General features: G+C 38.8%; 1 protein-coding gene across 1 annotated transcript in view; it reads right to left on the reverse strand.

Annotated features, from left to right (window-relative positions):
* Positions 1 to 5,045: 5,045 nt before the first annotated feature.
* Positions 5,046 to 19,242, reverse strand: part of LOC134574531 (zinc finger protein 154-like) — a 29,872-nt gene continuing 15,675 nt past the window's right edge. Inside the window, exons 2-6 of the mRNA XM_063433644.1 lie at positions 12,627 to 13,176; positions 11,705 to 11,863; positions 10,360 to 10,536; positions 10,155 to 10,278; positions 5,046 to 6,515 (exon numbers count right to left, since the gene is read on the reverse strand). Of these exons, the coding sequence (XP_063289714.1) occupies positions 5,182 to 6,515; positions 10,155 to 10,278; positions 10,360 to 10,536; positions 11,705 to 11,863; positions 12,627 to 13,163 (2,331 nt within the window). The 5' untranslated portion in view covers positions 13,164 to 13,176 and the 3' untranslated portion in view covers positions 5,046 to 5,181. The remainder of the gene's footprint in view (positions 6,516 to 10,154; positions 10,279 to 10,359; positions 10,537 to 11,704; positions 11,864 to 12,626; positions 13,177 to 19,242) is intronic.

Here is a 19,242-nt window from a genome sequence, read left to right on the forward strand (position 1 = left end):
ATACAGGGCTCTGCCTCCCAGAGCAGGCAGTCTGATACAGAGAGATTACCAGCCATGACTGCAGTCATTATATCAGTAGTTTATACAGAGCTCTGCCTCACAGAGCAGGCAGTCTGATACAGAGAGATTACCAGCCTTGACTGCAGTCATTATATCAGTAGTGTATATAGGGCTCTGCCTCACAGAGCAGGCAGCCTGATACAGAGAGATTACCAGCCTTGACTGCAGTCATTATATCAGTAGTGTATATAGGGCTCTGCCTCACAGAGCAGGCAGCCTGATACAGAGAGATGATGATTTTCCAATTTAAGCCTAACGCAGCTGTACTGGAAGCATTGCTGAATTACACAATTTTTCACGTTTGATTATTTTAAGTTTAAATTTGAAATTCACTTGGAATTCTCTCTTTGCTTAATAACCCAGTAAAGGGTATGGGAGACCCCAGAGTGGTACAACGAGGACTGAGACAGCGGAAACACAGACTTAAACAAGGCAGCGAAAGCGGATTTGGGATTAACTTTCTAAAGCATAGTTTCTCGTTTTACTGGGTCAGTATATTCTCATGTTCCGTTGACTAAAGAGAGGATTTCACTTCTCACCTCTCTATGAAAAATGGGCTCAGTCGTAACCTGATTCAGAAATTCTCCCCCTGCAGCTTGTGTTGCAGGCAATATTGCAGGACACTGAGATGGCTTCATGACACCATAACCACTTACTACAATGAAGTGATTATGGTGCCTAGAATGTTCCTTTAAGGAAAGGGCAGACACACGAGTGGCATAATGAAAGCCTCTCCATTCAACGCATTTATCTAGCAGGAACACACAGCGCTGCATGAGATTGTGCAACTATAATAAGATATGATATATGGTTTATCTTAAAAATGATGTAACAAATGTGCCCGTTAATACGTTTCATACAATGTAATGGACAGTAAACACAATTCCCTTATACAACACTGTTTAATTCAATATTCAGGACACATACATTGCTGGTTTATAGTCACATTTATAGGATAGAGTAGAAAATAATGTTTAACTATTGTTTGGTGTACCCCTTAACATTTTCAATATGGCCTACTTAATAACCATGAAGAGCGAATGTCATGTCAAACAGAACTTGGTGACACGTTACAGAGAATAATGTTTTATCCTTATGTCCTGATAGCTGAATTACAAGCAAAAGTAAATGTTCTCAATCCTAAACCTTTATTACGCCATCAGTATAGTATTAAAGACCACAACTACTGGGAACCACAGCCGTCATGCAAACAACTACACAGCCTTTTTTTTTTTTTAAACTTTTTTTTTTTTTTTTTAATTCTTTATTTTGGTTGTGCATATAGGGAAAAATACAGACAGGCTTACGATATGTCACATCAGCATGAGCAAGCATCAATAAAACATGTTTAAAGCGTTAAGTAACATATGAGGAACATGCACATTTTTATGGTATATGTGTAAACAAGCATCATCATTTTCGTTGTATCTGAGAGGGGTGGCAAGACAGGGGTGGCTGTTATACGGGGAAAGGCTCCCATTTATTAGGGTTTTCGTATATTCAGGTCAGTCCCGTATGGCTAAATTAAGTAAATACAACCAGTTGAAACTCTTAGCAGGACTTGTTAGGCTTAGAATTTAGTTGCATAGAAATTAACACATGAAAACCTGCTTAACTTTGTAGTGTAGCTACTTTAAGGTAGGCTTGTATACAGGCTTAATGAACAATCCTAATATTGTAGCACTCTGTTATGGGAGTGAGACAGGGTTTAAAGGCCAGTAAAGATTATGAGCACAGGCGGTGGACTAACAGCTAAGAAGTGCTGGGGCACAAACAAGAGTGGCTAACTCTAAGTAACTTAAAGGAGAGTAACTGCGTGTCTTTTGGACTGAACCTGCTTCTGTACACTTCTGTACACTGCGGAGCATGATTAGTCCTTACGGCAGTCCATATTGGTCATCCCACTCCGACTCTGGAGGCTTGGTACTGGAGCTCGGTGCGAGGGTCATGGGTGGGCCATCGCTCAGTGCTGGACGCCGGTTCGCCTGGTGCGTAGCGTGTGGTCCCGGTTGGAATTTTTGTGGGTCGCCGTGGATACTGGCTGCTGCCGGTTCGAGGTGGTGATGTTGTGGTCGCGGCCGGGTTAGGTTTTACGCTCCGCCGTCTGCGTGGGTTGCCTTGGTATGTTTTTCCCCCCTTGAGTCTGCGCTGATTCGCTGCTTTTCTGTTGGGCCCAGGATTTCCTTTAGTTTGAAGCAAGTCTTTGGAGGGCTGTATTGGGCTGTGGGGGGCGCGTGGTGGTGAGTGATCCAGTGCCGTTCCCAGGGGTGCCCCCCTCATGTTCGGCTGCACGTGGCCCCTCTCACCTGCTCTCTTGGGGGTTTTCCGACTTGTCTGTGCGCTCTGTGCTCGGAGCTGCAGCTTCTCCCAGAACTTGGCAAACAGCTCATCAATGCGCCTTGTGAGGTCGGTGCTGCTGTCTGGTCGCTGCTGTGGGATTGCAGGCGGGAACCGCTGTCGTGGTGAGTACTCAGCCGCCATCTTGTGCGTGCCTCATGTGTCGCCGGCCCTGGAGTTCTGCTGTGTCTTGTCTGTCTGTTCAGGTGTGGCACTCCGGGCTCACGGCGAGGACCGGGATACCCCCCACCGGTCTGGGGGGGGGGGGGGGGGGTTAGGAGGTTTGAGGGTCGAGGTGCTTCTGCAGCAGGCTGGCAGAGAGGAGAGCGGCCGTCTCTCCCTCTCCCTCTGTCTCATAGGCCTCAGTAGCCGCAGTGTGGGTCTCCGGGTCGTCAGGCTATTGATTTAGGTATCGGAAGATGTGCCCGGGCATTCCCCCTACGGTTATGCCTCTCCTGAGCAGATTTGCGCCAGGTAGTGGGGTATTTACCCCCAAAATCGTTTGGTTTGTGTCGGAGCTCGGGCCTGACACGTCCGCTCGGTCTGGATGTTAGGCTCCGCCCCAACTACACTGCCTTTTAAAACCTCTCGCAACAATTGTGGGGTTATCCACTAAAGTAAAAAAAATGTAAAGTGAATTTAAATGTAAGATCGAAATAGCCAAATTGAAAAACCAAGTGCCAACAAAATCACAGTAACAGGCTGCGAAGAGTCATGGGAATTTCTGCCCCCTACAGGTGGATGTCTGATGTTTAAAAACCATGGCTTCAGAACAATGAACGTTTGCAATATGTTCCGTTTCCTTTAACCCCTTAAGGACCAAACTTCTGGAATGAAAGGGAATCATGACATGTCACACATGTAATGTGTCCTTAAGGGGTTAAACACAATACACCACACATGATTCTACTGGGAATTAATCTGTTCACATTTTATACACCCCAGGAAAAAAACTCCCCCAAATTAAAAAGTGATTATTATTCATTGTTGGCTGCAGTTCTAGGATCTGAATTGCAGTATTTAAAAAAACAAAACAAAAAAAAAACATGAGCTACTCTGCATCATCCTGTGATAGAGCCAGCGACATATTTGGCAAAGGATAACGTCTGGTATCTTACCGCACTTTGCAGCCAGTCACCTTGATAGCCACCAGGTACCCGTCTCCTGGAGCGATATTAAAATTCTGCGGGACTGAGGAATATGCTTTGCAATTACCTTCCAATGGATACATTAAGAATCTAGCTAAAATAGGTGGAGTAATGGCTTATAATAAATGCCAATAACTTAAAGGACCACTATAGGCACCAAGACCACTTCAGCTTAATGAGGTGGTCTGGGTGCCTGGTCCAGCTAGGATTAACCCTTTTAATCCAGCCTCTAGTGGCTGTCTCATTGACAGCCGCTAGACGGCTTCCGCGCTTCTCACTGTGATTTTCACAGTGAGAAGACGCCAGCGTCCATAGGAAAGCATTGAGAATGCTTTCCTATGGACTGGCTGAATGCGTGCGCGGCTCTTGCCGAGCATGCGCATTCAGCCGAAGAGGAGGAGAAGTGGGAGGAGAGGAGGAGGAGAGCTCCCCGCCCGGCACTGGAGAAAGAGGTAAGTTTAACCCCTTCCTCTCCATCCAGCCCGGCGGGAGGGGGCACCCTCAGGGCACTATAGTGCCAGGAAAACGAGTATGTTTTCCTGGCACTATAGTGGTCCTTTAAGTACACAAGATTATAAATATGGATAAATGATTTTAAAAAATGTATCCTTGTCTACAGATATTTTATCACTTTTGAATACAAGTTGTGTACGAACACGATAATAAGCCTTCTATTTAATATATGGTTTGACTAGTTTACTTGTAACAAGTATAACACATAAGATTTAATTAAATTAAACTTTCAGAGGTGTGCTAAAGGCCTTGAGCCTGTACTGGACATAAACAGAATACTACATGATGCCAGTATTATGTCTGTAAGAGCATTATGGGGGATGAAGTCCACAACATCTGGGGTGCCGAAGGTTGCCTAACCCTGCACTTCCCTTCCTCTGGAAATGCGGGTTACATCCAGGAGGAGGAACCAAGTTATTCCCTTAGTTTTGTTCCAGACCCAAGTGAGAATTAGAATACAGCTTTCTTTCCTAGCTCCAATTATGCCTATAACAGTAAAACAGAAAATAAAATTTTATATAACGCGTTGGAGAAATGGTGGTCATGCTGGGAGTGTTAAATGCTCAAGATGTTGAGGACTATATCTCCACTGATGCTTTGCTATCATTATGGGAGATGTAGTCCATCACACATGAAGTGCCAAAGCTTGCCCTGTCCTAGATCATCATATGAGCAATTTAATGAACCAAAGCCTTTGAATGAGTGCTGCACCAGAATGGTGAGAAGTACAATTGCTGGAACCAACGCTGTCACTTACATGATATTATTAACATTAAATAACAGTCAACTGAGAACTAGATTGCCAAATTTAGGCTGCAACAGGTAAACTTGACCAAAGGTGAGTTGAAGATTTTTTTTGCCAAGCAGCTACTGCCGACTACATTTTGGAAAGTGATTTTCAAGTCATTGTAATTTGCGATATAGGGACTATAAAGCATAGATTTTATTTAAAAAATATAACATAAAACAGCTTATTTGTGTGCCAATTTATGTGAGCAAGTACTCTTTTGCACCAACTGATGTGTTAATAGAGTTCTAAACACCAGATCAATGCTTATTCATAGTACAGGAGTCATTTTATCACCATGTGATTTTCCTATGTTTCAGGACATGATAATGTAACTCATGTGTGAGTCCTCTGATGTTTGATGAAATAATAACGGCCTGAAAAACATTTCCCACAGTCAGAGCACGTGAACGGTTTCTTTTTTGTGTGAATCTTCTGATGAGTTACAAGATTTCCACGGAAACTAAACGACTTTCCACAGTCTGTGCAGGAAAATGGTTTTCGTCCTGTATGAACAGCTTCGTGGGCTTTAAGGCCCGATTTCTTTGTAAAACGTTCCCCACATTCAGAGCAGGAGAATGGTCTCTCACCCGTGTGAGTCCTCCGGTGTGAAACAAGATATGAAAGACGGGTGAATTTTTTCCCGCATTCCGAACATATGAATGGTTTGACTCCAGTGTGAATTCTCTGGTGTGTCATAAGATTTTCATAAATAGAAAAAGATTTCCCACATTCAGAGCAGGAAAATGGTTTCTCTCCTGTGTGAATCCTTTCATGTTTCTCAAGATGGGAGCTTTGAGCAAATCGTTTCCCACATTCAGAGCAAGCAAATGGCTTTATTCCTGTGTGAACTGTTCGATGGGCAGTCAGGTGTGACGCCTGACTAAAACATTTCCCACATTCTGAACATGAGAATGGTTTTTCTCCTGTGTGAATCCTCTGATGTATCACAAGATATGATTTATATAGGAACTGTTTTCCACATTCCGAACACGCCATTTTGTTTTGCTGCTGTACCGTCTGATTGCCAATAAGATCAGAGTTCAAAGTTAAACTTTTCTGGCTCTTGAAATTGCTATGCCTCTCTTTTTTGGAGAGTATATTTTGGTGTTGTGTCGTGGATTTCTTATTTAATGTTTCATTAAGCTTCGTGCATGGAGTTTGTGACAATGCTTTATTTGTTTTCTGTGCATTACAGTTCTTTTTCCAGTAATTCTGCAGGTCGGTGAGTTTTCCATCTTCACAAGCGGCGGATTCCTCCATAATGTCAGTAGGTGGATATTCTGTGTTTGCATACATGTCGGTGTCTGTAAGATTTCCTTCTTCACTCAAGGCTAATTCTTCCTTAATATGAGTTGATTGATATTCTGTATCTGTGTAATCTGTGGGTGTATGAAGGTCAGCATCCGAGAGACCATCATCTTCATCTGAGTAGTATTCCTCTTTAATACGGATTAATTTATAGTCTGTGGGTGTACAAGTGTCTGTGTGATGTCCTTCATCCAAACCGAATTGTTCCTCATGTGCGCTGTATTTGTCCTGCCCCTTTCTTGCTTTATATTTCTCAGTAAATTGTTTTCTTACTGTGAGTTCATTAACATTTTTAACTTCACTCGTACAATATTGTGATGAAAAGGCATCAGATGCTGTAGTTCTCTTTGAGAATCCATCTATTGAAAAGAAAAAACAAAACATTCTCTTATTACATCAGACTGATATTTATTTAAAGGAACACTATAGGCCCCAAAACAACTTTAGCTTAATGAAGCAGTTTTGGTGTATAGATCATGTTTACTTCCAAGACGGAAAGATAATAAGAATGCAAGACTGAAGTTTATCTCAAAGTTTGGGAGACGTTCATCCTCTCTCAACAAAATTATCTTTAAACATTGGCATGTGTTGTCGGAGTGTCACCCGGATATTCCTGAATTTAACTTAAAACCCATGATAGCTTACAAGAAGTGTCCTTCATTTAAGGATAGACTGGTGAGAGCAGAACTACCAATGATTAAACCTGAAATGACCAGGAAGGGTAATTTTCCATGCTATAATTGTGTGGCATGCCACTCTATGATACAAGGCCAATGGCTTTATCATCCACACTCTGGAAAAAAGTATGTATTACAACACTTTTTGACATGTAATTCATCATATGTAGTGTATATTCTCAAATGTCCTTGTGGCTTTCTATATGTGGGCCAGACCTCACAAAAGATGAAAGAGAGGTTCTCCAAACATAAATCCACAATTCGTACAAAAATGATTGAACTGCCTATACCACTCCATTTTTCTGAAGCGCATCATAATGTCTCTCAGCTCCATTTTCAAATCATTGATCATGTCCCTGAAACTCTTAGGAGGGGCGATAGAATCAAAAGATTGCTAATGAGGGAAGCGTTCTGGATCAGGGAACTGGATACAATATCCCCTAGAGGGCTGAACCTAGAATATGATTTGTCACTTTTAATTTGAAGATCTCCTCCTTGATTGGTTTGTTTTTATCATTCTTTAGACCAAACTATTAATTTTTTGTCCCTACAGGCTTTTCTATGGCCTTGCTCGGTTAGGTTCTTTTCTTTCTTTTCACCCTTTTGAGAGACCTCCTTCTGATCATCTGTTGGTCGTGAAGAAGTTACACATCTGCTGATCAACCAATTATGTTATTAGGATTCCATCTATATCAAATATCACTTCACGGATAGGTTACTTTATATGTGTTATATTTATCACATTCTTCATAGAAATCAACATAAATGAACTGACCACTTAAAGTATTTTTATTTTATATGTCTAGTCACTTTAGGTATGTGATATGTACCACTATTGAATTATGGTATTTTTGCCACTATATATACTTTACTATTTGCCTATGAATTTTTCGTTTAATGTATTACATTGATTATTGATACACGTTTGTGTGCATTTTTTACTAACTTGTTGCATGTTTTGTGGCACTTTGTTTTGCACTTAGTGTATTGTACTTATGTATACACCTTTAATATATGTATACATCTGTATAACCTTCCTTTTACAGTAATCCGTTGAATATACTTTTTTGGAATATCTATATGTAATAATGAATCATCTTATTAAGGTTTTGTATATGGACCCTATACAGTCTGATCAGTTTTGATTGTTGTATCTTAGGTCTCCTATTATTTTATATTTTGTATCTCTTATGTCTTGTGATACATATTATGTCTTAGGTTACATGCTAAAAAACCTATGTGTACTTTTCTGAGGACATATACACATATATGTTTTTGCGTGTATACGTATTTATAACTGAGTGTCAGGATATTTATCCCCTTTTTTTAGTGGTATATGCTATAATATCTGGCTGATCTGTACTCTTTATTCTATTACCTTTTATTATTGCTTTCTTTGATTCATATTTTTCCTTCTTGGCTGATTTCTATTATTCTTTATTATTACTGCCTTTTGATTTAATCTTTTCTTCTCTTCTTCTTCTTAACTTTTAATTTTATGTTTTGCTTTAACATTTTTTCCTTACTCTTATATTCATTTTTCACTATTTTTTATTATTATTACTATTTCTATTATTATTTTTGTTCTATTTACTTTTATTTTTTCTGTATTTCTATTTTTATTTATCTTTATCCATTACTTCATCTTATTTTTATTTTCATCATCATTATTATTTTTATTTTTCCTTATATCCACTTTTTCTTTCACTTATACTATTAATCTTATCTTTTTATTTCCCCTTCTATTATTCTTTTCTCCTTCCCTCCTTCGTTGGTGCTAGTTATCTATGATACCTTATTGCTCGTTTAACCTGGGGATCTGTACCAGTTGCGTACAGGATTCTATGTTACATTGTTTGCCGTTCTGTGACATATGATGGTGGTTACGCGCATGCGCGACTGATTCTCGTTTTGCGCGCATGCGTCGTGAGCACCCGATGTCGAACACCCTCTGCGGCCACCATACCCTGCTCGTTACGGAGCGAGTGACGCTGCCACGTTGTTACGTGGATTAGGCGTTCCACTCTCTTCCGGTTTGGGCGATTTATTGATTGTCTCCCAGGTATAACTGCATTAATTTTATTATCAATTACATATACTTGATATGCATCAACCTAGCGTTATTTGAGGGACCTGTGTACTAATTACTATGTGTGTGATTATCTCCAAAACCCGGATTTATTTTTGTGATTACTACTACCCTCAACAGCCATTTATTTATCCACTCCAAAACATATTTTTATCCTTCTGTGTATATTAAATTGATTAACTCATTGAATAATTTTTAACATATGTGTGTCCTATAAAATTTGTAATTGATCATTTAATCAATTGATTGTTTGTTCATTAATTTGTGTGTGTATATAAACACGATTTTGTCACAGTGGTGTTAGCTTGAAAAAGACCTCATTGAGGTCGAAACGTTGCAATAAACCTGCTTGAAGAACAATCACAGTGAGTGCCTGAGATTCTTTTTATTTTATATATGTCTCTTGGGGTCTTTTGCTGACCCATGCTCAGTAGCACCCTGTGTGTAATTGTTGTGACTGAGTGCGACCCTATTTCTATTTCTGTTTTTAGATTTAGACTTTAAAAAGTATATGCATTTTTCATCTTACATACTAACAACCAGGGCCACCTATAATATGAATAGGACCCTGGGTAAAGCATTTCCTTGGGCCCCCTGGGTCCTGCCCCTCCCACCCCCCAATTACACCCAACCCCCAATCACACTTTTCACCCCAATGCAGGGGGGGAACTAAAGTAGAGAGATTCAAAACATACTTACACAGCCATATACACTGACAGACATACTGACACATGCACACACAGACAGACATACTGACACATTCTCAGATACATACTGACACACACACACACACACACACACACACACACAAAGGCATACTGACACACACACACACACACACACACACACAGGCATACTGACACACACAGGCATACTGACATACAGACAGACATAGTGACACACACAGGCATACTGACATACACACAGACATACTGACACACACACACAGACATGCAGATACACACACAGGCATACACACAGACACATACTGACACACATGCTACATTTAGCCACCCTCCAGGTTCTTACCTTTTTCTGGAGGGTGGTTTCCCTGGGGTCCAGTGGCAGCCTGAGGCAGTTGGCAGTTTATACAAAGTATAAAAAACACATTTGGCATATAAGATGCAGGCAGTTTTTTACCCAAAATTTTAGAGTATAAAAAATGTATCCCATTCCAAAAATACAGTATTTAAGACATTTTAGTTCCCAGTTTACATTTGCTAATGTCTTACCCAGTGAGCTGAGGGTCTGGTGATTCTCCATCATTACGTCCTTATAGAGATCCTTGTGCCCTTCTAGATACTCCCACTCCTCCATGGAGAAATAGACAGTGACATCCTCACACCTTATAGGAACCTGACACACACAATGATACAGTCACCATCCAGACACATCCCTTGGTTTTACTGTATAATGTCCCATTCCCAGCAGCCTCACCTCTCCAGTCAGCAGCTGGATGATCTGATTGGTCAGTTCCAGGATCTTCTTCTCATTCAGTCTCTCATTTATCAGTGGCACAGTGCTGGGACTTGTGGGCCTGAATAATTCTTCTGATACACAAGGACCTTTGCTGTGTGTCACATGTTCACCAGACTTCTTCATGACCGTATAATCCTACACAGTTAGTGATATTAACATATCATGAGGAAACCTCATAGGTTTATTTACCAAAGCAAAAAATCAACATGAATTTCACATTTTAGTACAAGGTAGCTAAACTAGAGGAATAGCTGCCTTAAAGTGACTCAGTGTTTCCTGTATTTAACCAGGAGGCAGAGCTAATGGTATCAAGCTTTGTCAGACCTTTAACCATCGTTAGTTATGGCTGAGGAGTTGTCTATAGAGGTTCCCGCTGTCTCCTCTATAGACATCAGTGTTGTACTTTCGCACATGCACAAGTGTAAAGCACTGATGTCTGCTCCTGGTTGTTGAAGTGCCAGGACCTGAATAGGAACCCACAGAAAAAGATGGTGGCCGCAAAGGATAGGTTCAGGTCAGTAAAACTCACCTTTCGTTGCACCCCACAGCTGGCCCACTGCATGCAGCAAAGTAACCATCTGGGGTCTTTTCAAAATAAGCATAGACCCCAGAAGGTGACAGAGCCTCTTCAAAGAATGGTTCCAATTCCGCTATTTTGGCCCAAAGGGGATTCTATAGTTTTAGGAATACAAAGTTGTATTCCTAACATTATAGTGCCCTCTGTTCCCCTGCCTCCCTAGCAAACCCTCCCCCTGAATGTAAAGGTTTTAAAAGAAACAAACATATTTACTTACCCGATTCAAGTGCTGATCCCCCTGCGCTGGGTCGCCCTTCACCTCCTCCGACGTCAGCCGATGTAGGGGGGGGGGGACCTGATGCGAATGCGTGGCGAGCACCTCAAGGGCATTAGGCCATCCCCATTGGAAAACATTGACTCAATGTGGAGTCCAGTAAACTCCCAGAAAAGCCTATAGTGGCTGTCTGGAAGTTTCTCAAAAACTGTCCGTTTAAGTTTGAAATACACTCGAATCCTCACTTTAATACATAATCCTGTAAGACATATGTCAGAGGACTAATAATGAGATCTCATTGGAGGTACCATTTCTACCAAGGTTCCTTTCATGTCGCTATACAGTTCTTTGCCTTCATATGAACCAGCTTTCTAAATTACCCATACCCTACTAAACCGGTGATACACCTAGCTGTACAAGTCCTGGATTCACTAATATCTCTCCTACCTCAGTCATCGAGTCTGTGTTAAAATGGAAATAAAATAGGAAATCACTGTGATAGAATCCCTCACCTCTCCAGTCAGCAGGTAGATAATCTGCAGGGTGAGAGACAAGATTCTTTCAGTCACCCGATTCCTGTCCTTTTTTATGAACACGGAGTCAACTAGATGGTCCGAGACCCTGGCCCGGTTCTTGTCAAATGGACTGAATTCACACAAACCATCCAATTTCTGAAACTATATAGACATAGATACATGCAAACTGTGAGCGATCTAACATTAACATGAAACTGCTGTGAAGAGTTTTCAGATTTCTTTCCCTTGATGTAAAGGGGTAGGTGTGACATGCCAGGAATCCTCTCTCTCATTTATTACCCTGCAATGAGAACAACAACAGCAGCTTTCCGGGAGACATCACAGAAAATGCTAATTGCAGTATGTAACACACTCACATATGGTTAGTGAAGTACGGTGGGATGCGGCTACAAAGGTTAACAGAAAATACTCAGCAACACTAGTAACTGAGAGACTGGAAAACGGTAAGACCACTACGCACGGTTATAGAATATGCATCATATAGACCAGGGATCTCAATGTTGTCCCGCTCCCCAAAGATGTTGATTGACTACAACTCCCAGAATTCTTTAACTACAAAAGATGGCCAGACAATCATGGCAGAAGTAGTTTAGCAACATCTGTAGGTCAGAGTTTAAAAAGCCCGATATAGAATAGAGAGAGGAATAAAAGGCCACAGAGGCCACCAAGTGTATTGTTGTATGTAACAGAACTTTAAATTCAAAGGTGACTATGTAGCAACCATATGTTAAATACAGTGGTCAATTGAGGGTCACGGTAAGAAATATAGGGGAAACCATAACGTCATGAAAGAAGCTGTCAATACAGTAAATCTCTATGTAATTAAAAAAAATAATAATTTAAAAACAAAACAAAACACAACCCCCCCACCCCCCTCTGAAAATTCAAGATCACTTGCCTGGTTCATGGAAGGCTGAATGCCATCAACTTCACTCACGGAATCATGAAGAGAGGATTGCAGGACAGAGTCTTGCTTCATCTCACCAAACATCTCATCCATCTCAGACAGTGGATTAACCAAGCTTTGAAATAATTCCCGCTGCCCATTTTCAAATGATGAATCCAATCTGCCCTTCCTCCGATATCTCCTGGCTGATAGTCCGTTAAAGTCTGATATCTCTTCCTCTTCGTTCTGCCTGGTAAATATTGTAGGTATCGAGTCTTTCTTCATTATTCTTTTTTGAACTACTTGATATGTGTAACAGTCTTCAGCAAAGTGTTGTGAGCAAATTCGAAAAACGTCACTTTTTTTACCATCGTAAACGCGTTGCACAAACTCGTCTAGGTCGCCAAAACTCTGGCCTGACTCTTGTACTTGCAGCAGCCATTTTTTGATTATGTCCACATTTTTAGGAAACACGTGCAATGTCACATCAGGGCATTTCAACTTCTTCCCAGAGTAATATTTACAGTTGTCGACTATGCAGTTTGGCATGTTTACGGCTTCCCTGTGAATGTTTACATCAAAACACTGGTTACGCATGGAATACAAAATGATCATTAATCTCGCATTTGTCTGACACAGCATATTAAAAACACCAACACTTTTCCTTAGCATACTAGATGTGTCTGAACTATATATCCCATAATCCTCTGCTAATCTTGAGGCTGGTTAACAACAATATAAATGTTGTAAGCACACAGAAAGCAGTCTTGTTATGCTCGAGGGCGACATATACGAAAAATATAAAACAAATATTGGCCACAGTCATGTAAGTTTTAGTCGTGTGGAAAATAAGGTGAATGGTTGGAATTTCCATTGGACTGGCACTCCCGGCACCAAGCCGCATCTACTAAGGAAATTCAAACTGGCCCTAGTATGGTGCAAGATCTTGGGTAAAAAGAGCTATCTAGTGTACCAATCACCGGGAAGAGAATACAGTGGCAACATGAATAAGTCACGTTAAAGATGGTAATTTATAGGCAACATGTATTTCAAGAAAGAATTGTAGATGCATGGCACAGCCTTCCAGCAGTGGTGGACAAGAACAAGAGATCTTGGCATTGCCTCAATACCGCCCAGAGCACGAATACAAATTTTTACATCGAAAATGAGCCCAAACGAACCCTTCCATTTATAGCCAAGATCTACAAAACTATGTAATTAATCTATTTTATGATTCACTGAACGTCATCCTACACATGAAATAATAAATTATAATAAATACAGAGTGCTTTTATTTAACGGACTATTGAGTAGTATGAAACACACATATACCTGTTTACTGGTATCAGAATCCAGTGATTATTATTACATTGATTCCCAGTAGTATGAGTTACACATATACCTGTTTACTGGTATCAGGACCCAGTGATTATTATTACATTGATTCCCAGTAGTATGAATTACACATATACCTGTTTACTGGTATCAGGACCCAGTGATTATTATTACATTGATTCCCAGTAGTATGAATTACACATATACCTGTTTACTGGTATCAGGATCCAGTGATTATTATTACATTGATTCCCAGTAGTATGAATTACACATATACCTGTTTACTGGTATCAGGATCCAGTGATTATTATTACATTGATTCCCAGTAGTATGAGTTACACATATACCTGTTTACTGGTATCAGATCCAGTGATTATTATTACATTGATTCCCAGTAGTATGAATTACACATATACCTGTTTACTGGTATCAGGATCCAGTGATTATTATTACATTGATTCCCAGTAGTATGAATTACACATATACCTGTTTACTGGTATCAGATCCAGTGATTATTATTACATTGATTCCCAGTAGTATGAATTACACATATACCTGTTTACTGGTATCAGGATCCAGTGATTATTATTACATTGATTCCCAGTAGTATGAATTACACATATACCTGTTTACTGGTATCAGGACCCAGTGATTATTATTACATTGATTCCCAGTAGTATGAATTACACATATACCTGTTTACTGGTATCAGGATCCAGTGATTATTATTACATTGATTCCCAGTAGTATGAATTACACATATACCTGTTTACTGGTATCAGGATCCAGTGATTATTATTACATTGATTCCCAGTAGTATGAATTACACATATACCTGTTTACTGGTATCAGGACCCAGTGATTATTATTACATTGATTCCCAGTAGTATGAGTTACACATATACCTGTTTACTGGTATCAGGACCCAGTGATTATTATTACATTGATTCCCAGTAGTATGAATTACACATATACCTGTTTACTGGTATCAGAATCCAGTGATTATTATTACATTGATTCCCAGTAGTATGAATTACACATATACCTGTTTACTGGTATCAGGACCCAATGATTATTATTACATTGATTCCCAGTAGTATGAATTACACATATACCTGTTTACTGGTATCAGATCCAGTGATTATTATTATTACATTGATTCCCAGTAGTATGAATTACACATATACCTGTTTACTGGTATCAGGACCCAATGATTATTATTACATTGATTCCCAGTAGTATGAATTACACATATACCAGTTTACTGGTATCAGGACCCAGTGATTATTATTACATTGATTCCCAGTAGTATGAATTACACATATACCTGTTTACTGGTATCAGGACCCAGTGATTATTATTACATTGATTCCCAGTAGTATGAATTACACATATACCTGTTTACTGGTATCAGAATCCAGTGATTATTATTACATTGATTCCCAGTAGTATGAATTACACATATACCTGTTTACTGGTATCAGGACCCAATGATTATTATTACATTGATTCCCAGTAGTATGAATTACACATATACCTGTTTACTGGTATCAGGACCCAGTGATTATTATTACATTGATTCCCAGTAGTATGAGTTACACATATACCTGTTTACTGGTATCAGGATCCAGTGATTATTATTACATTGATTCCCAGTAGTATGAATTACACATATACCTGTTTACTGGTATCAGGACCCAATGATTATTATTACATTGATTCCCAGTAGTATGAATTACACATATACCTGTTTACTGGTATCAGGACCCAGTGATTATTATTACATTGATTCCCAGTAGTATGAGTTACACATATACCTGTTTACTGGTATCAGGACCCAGTGATTATTATTACATTGATTCCCAGTAGTATGAGTTACACATATACCTGTTTACTGGTATCAGGATCCAGTGATTATTATTACATTGATTCCCAGTAGTATGAGTTACACATATACCTGTTTACTGGTATCAGGACCCAGTGATTATTATTACATTGATTCCCAGTAGTATGAATTACACATATACCTGTTTACTGGTATCAGGATCCAGTGATTATTATTACATTGATTCCCAGTAGTAAGAATTACACATATACCTGTTTACTGGTATCAGGACCCAGTGATTATTATTACATTGATTCCCAGTAGTATGAGTTACACATATACCTGTTTACTGGTATCAGGACCCAGTGATTATTATTACATTGATTCCCAGTAGTATGAATTACACATATACCTGTTTACTGGTATCAGGATCCAGTGATTATTATTACATTGATTCCCAGTAGTATGAATTACACATATACCTGTTTACTGGTATCAGGATCCAGTGATTATTATTACATTGATTCCCAGTAGTATGAATTACACATATACCTGTTTACTGGTATCAGGATCCAGTGATTATTATTATTACATTGATTCCCAGTAGTATGAATTACACATATACCTGTTTACTGGTATCAGGACCCAGTGATTATTATTATTACATTGATTCCCAGTAGTATGAATTACACATATACCTGTTTACTGGTATCAGGATCCAGTGATTATTATTACATTGATTCCCAGTAGTATGAATTACACATATACCTGTTTACTGGTATCAGGATCCAGTGATTATTATTACATTGATTCCCAGTAGTATGAATTACACATATACCTGTTTACTGGTATCAGGACCCAATGATTATTATTACATTGATTCCCAGTAGTATGAATTACACATATACCTGTTTACTGGTATCAGGACCCAGTGATTATTATTACATTGATTCCCAGTAGTATGAGTTACACATATACCTGTTTACTGGTATCAGGACCCAGTGATTATTATTACATTGATTCCCAGTAGTATGAATTACACATATACCTGTTTACTGGTATCAGGACCCAGTGATTATTATTATTACATTGATTCCCAGTAGTATGAATTACACATATACCTGTTTACTGGTATCAGGATCCAGTGATTATTATTACATTGATTCCCAGTAGTATGAGTTACACATATACCTGTTTACTGGTATCAGGACCCAGTGATTATTATTACATTGATTCCCAGTAGTATGAATTACACATATACCTGTTTACTGGTATCAGGATCCAGTGATTATTATTACATTGATTCCCAGTAGTATGAATTACACATATACCTGTTTACTGGTATCAGGACCCAATGATTATTATTACATTGATTCCCAGTAGTATGAATTACACATATACCTGTTTACTGGTATCAGGACCCAGTGATTATTATTACATTGATTCCCAGTAGTATGAGTTACACATATACCTGTTTACTGGTATCAGGACCCAGTGATTATTATTACATTGATTCCCAGTAGTATGAGTTACACATATACCTGTTTACTGGTATCAGGATCCAGTGATTATTATTACATTGATTCCCAGTAGTATGAGTTACACATATACCTGTTTACTGGTATCAGGACCCAGTGATTATTATTACATTGATTCCCAGTAGTATGAATTACACATATACCTGTTTACTGGTATCAGGATCCAGTGATTATTATTACATTGATTCCCAGTAGTAAGAATTACACATATACCTGTTTACTGGTATCAGGACCCAGTGATTATTATTACATTGATTCCCAGTAGTATGAGTTACACATATACCTGTTTACTGGTATCAGGACCCAGTGATTATTATTACATTGATTCCCAGTAGTATGAATTACACATATACCTGTTTACTGGTATCAGGATCCAGTGATTATTATTACATTGATTCCCAGTAGTATGAATTACACATATACCTGTTTACTGGTATCAGGATCCAGTGATTATTATTACATTGATTCCCAGTAGTATGAATTACACATATACCTGTTTACTGGTATCAGGATCCAGTGATTATTATTATTACATTGATTCCCAGTAGTATGAATTACACATATACCTGTTTACTGGTATCAGGACCCAGTGATTATTATTATTACATTGATTCCCAGTAGTATGAATTACACATATACCTGTTTACTGGTATCAGGATCCAGTGATTATTATTACATTGATTCCCAGTAGTATGAATTACACATATACCTGTTTACTGGTATCAGGATCCAGTGATTATTATTACATTGATTCCCAGTAGTATGAATTACACATATACCTGTTTACTGGTATCAGGACCCAATGATTATTATTACATTGATTCCCAGTAGTATGAATTACACATATACCTGTTTACTGGTATCAGGACCCAGTGATTATTATTACATTGATTCCCAGTAGTATGAGTTACACATATACCTGTTTACTGGTATCAGATCCAGTGATTATTATTACATTGATTCCCAGTAGTATGAATTACACATATACCTGTTTACTGGTATCAGGACCCAGTGATTATTATTATTACATTGATTCCCAGTAGTAAGAATTACACATATACCTGTTTACTGGTATCAGGACCCAATGATTATTATTACATTGATTCCCAGTAGTATGAGTTACACATATACCTGTTTACTGGTATCAGGATCCAGTGATTATTATTACATTGATTCCCAGTAGTATGAATTACACATATACCTGTTTACTGGTATCAGGACCCAATGATTATTATTACATTGATTCCCAGTAGTATGAATTACACATATACCTGTTTACTGGTATCAGGACCCAGTGATTATTATTACATTGATTCCCAGTAGTATGAGTTACACATATACCTGTTTACTGGTATCAGGACCCAGTGATTATTATTACATTGATTCCCAGTAGTATGAGTTACACATATACCTGTTTACTGGTATCAGGACCCAGTGATTATTATTACATTGATTCCCAGTAGTATGAATTACACATATACCTGTTTACTGGTATCAGGATCCAGTGATTATTATCACATTGATTCCCAGTAGTATGAATTACACATATACCTGTTTACTGGTATCAGGATCCAGTGATTATTATTACATTGATTCCCAGTAGTAAGAATTACACATATACCTGTTTACTGGTATCAGAATCCAGTGATTATTATTATTACATTGATTCCCAGTAGTATGAGTTACACATATACCTGTTTACTAGTATCAGGATCCAGTGATTATTATTACATTGATTCCCAGTAGTATGAATTACACATATACCTGTTTACTGGTATCAGGATCCAGTGATTATTATTACATTGATTCCCAGTAGTATGAATTACACATATACCTGTTTACTGGTATCAGGATCCAGTGATTATTATTACATTGATTCCCAGTAGTATGAATTACACATATACCTGTTTACTGGTATCAGGACCCAATG

The sequence above is a fragment of the Pelobates fuscus genome, chromosome 10, assembly GCF_036172605.1.
Source record: "Pelobates fuscus isolate aPelFus1 chromosome 10, aPelFus1.pri, whole genome shotgun sequence".
Classification (NCBI taxonomy): domain Eukaryota; kingdom Metazoa; phylum Chordata; class Amphibia; order Anura; family Pelobatidae; genus Pelobates; species Pelobates fuscus.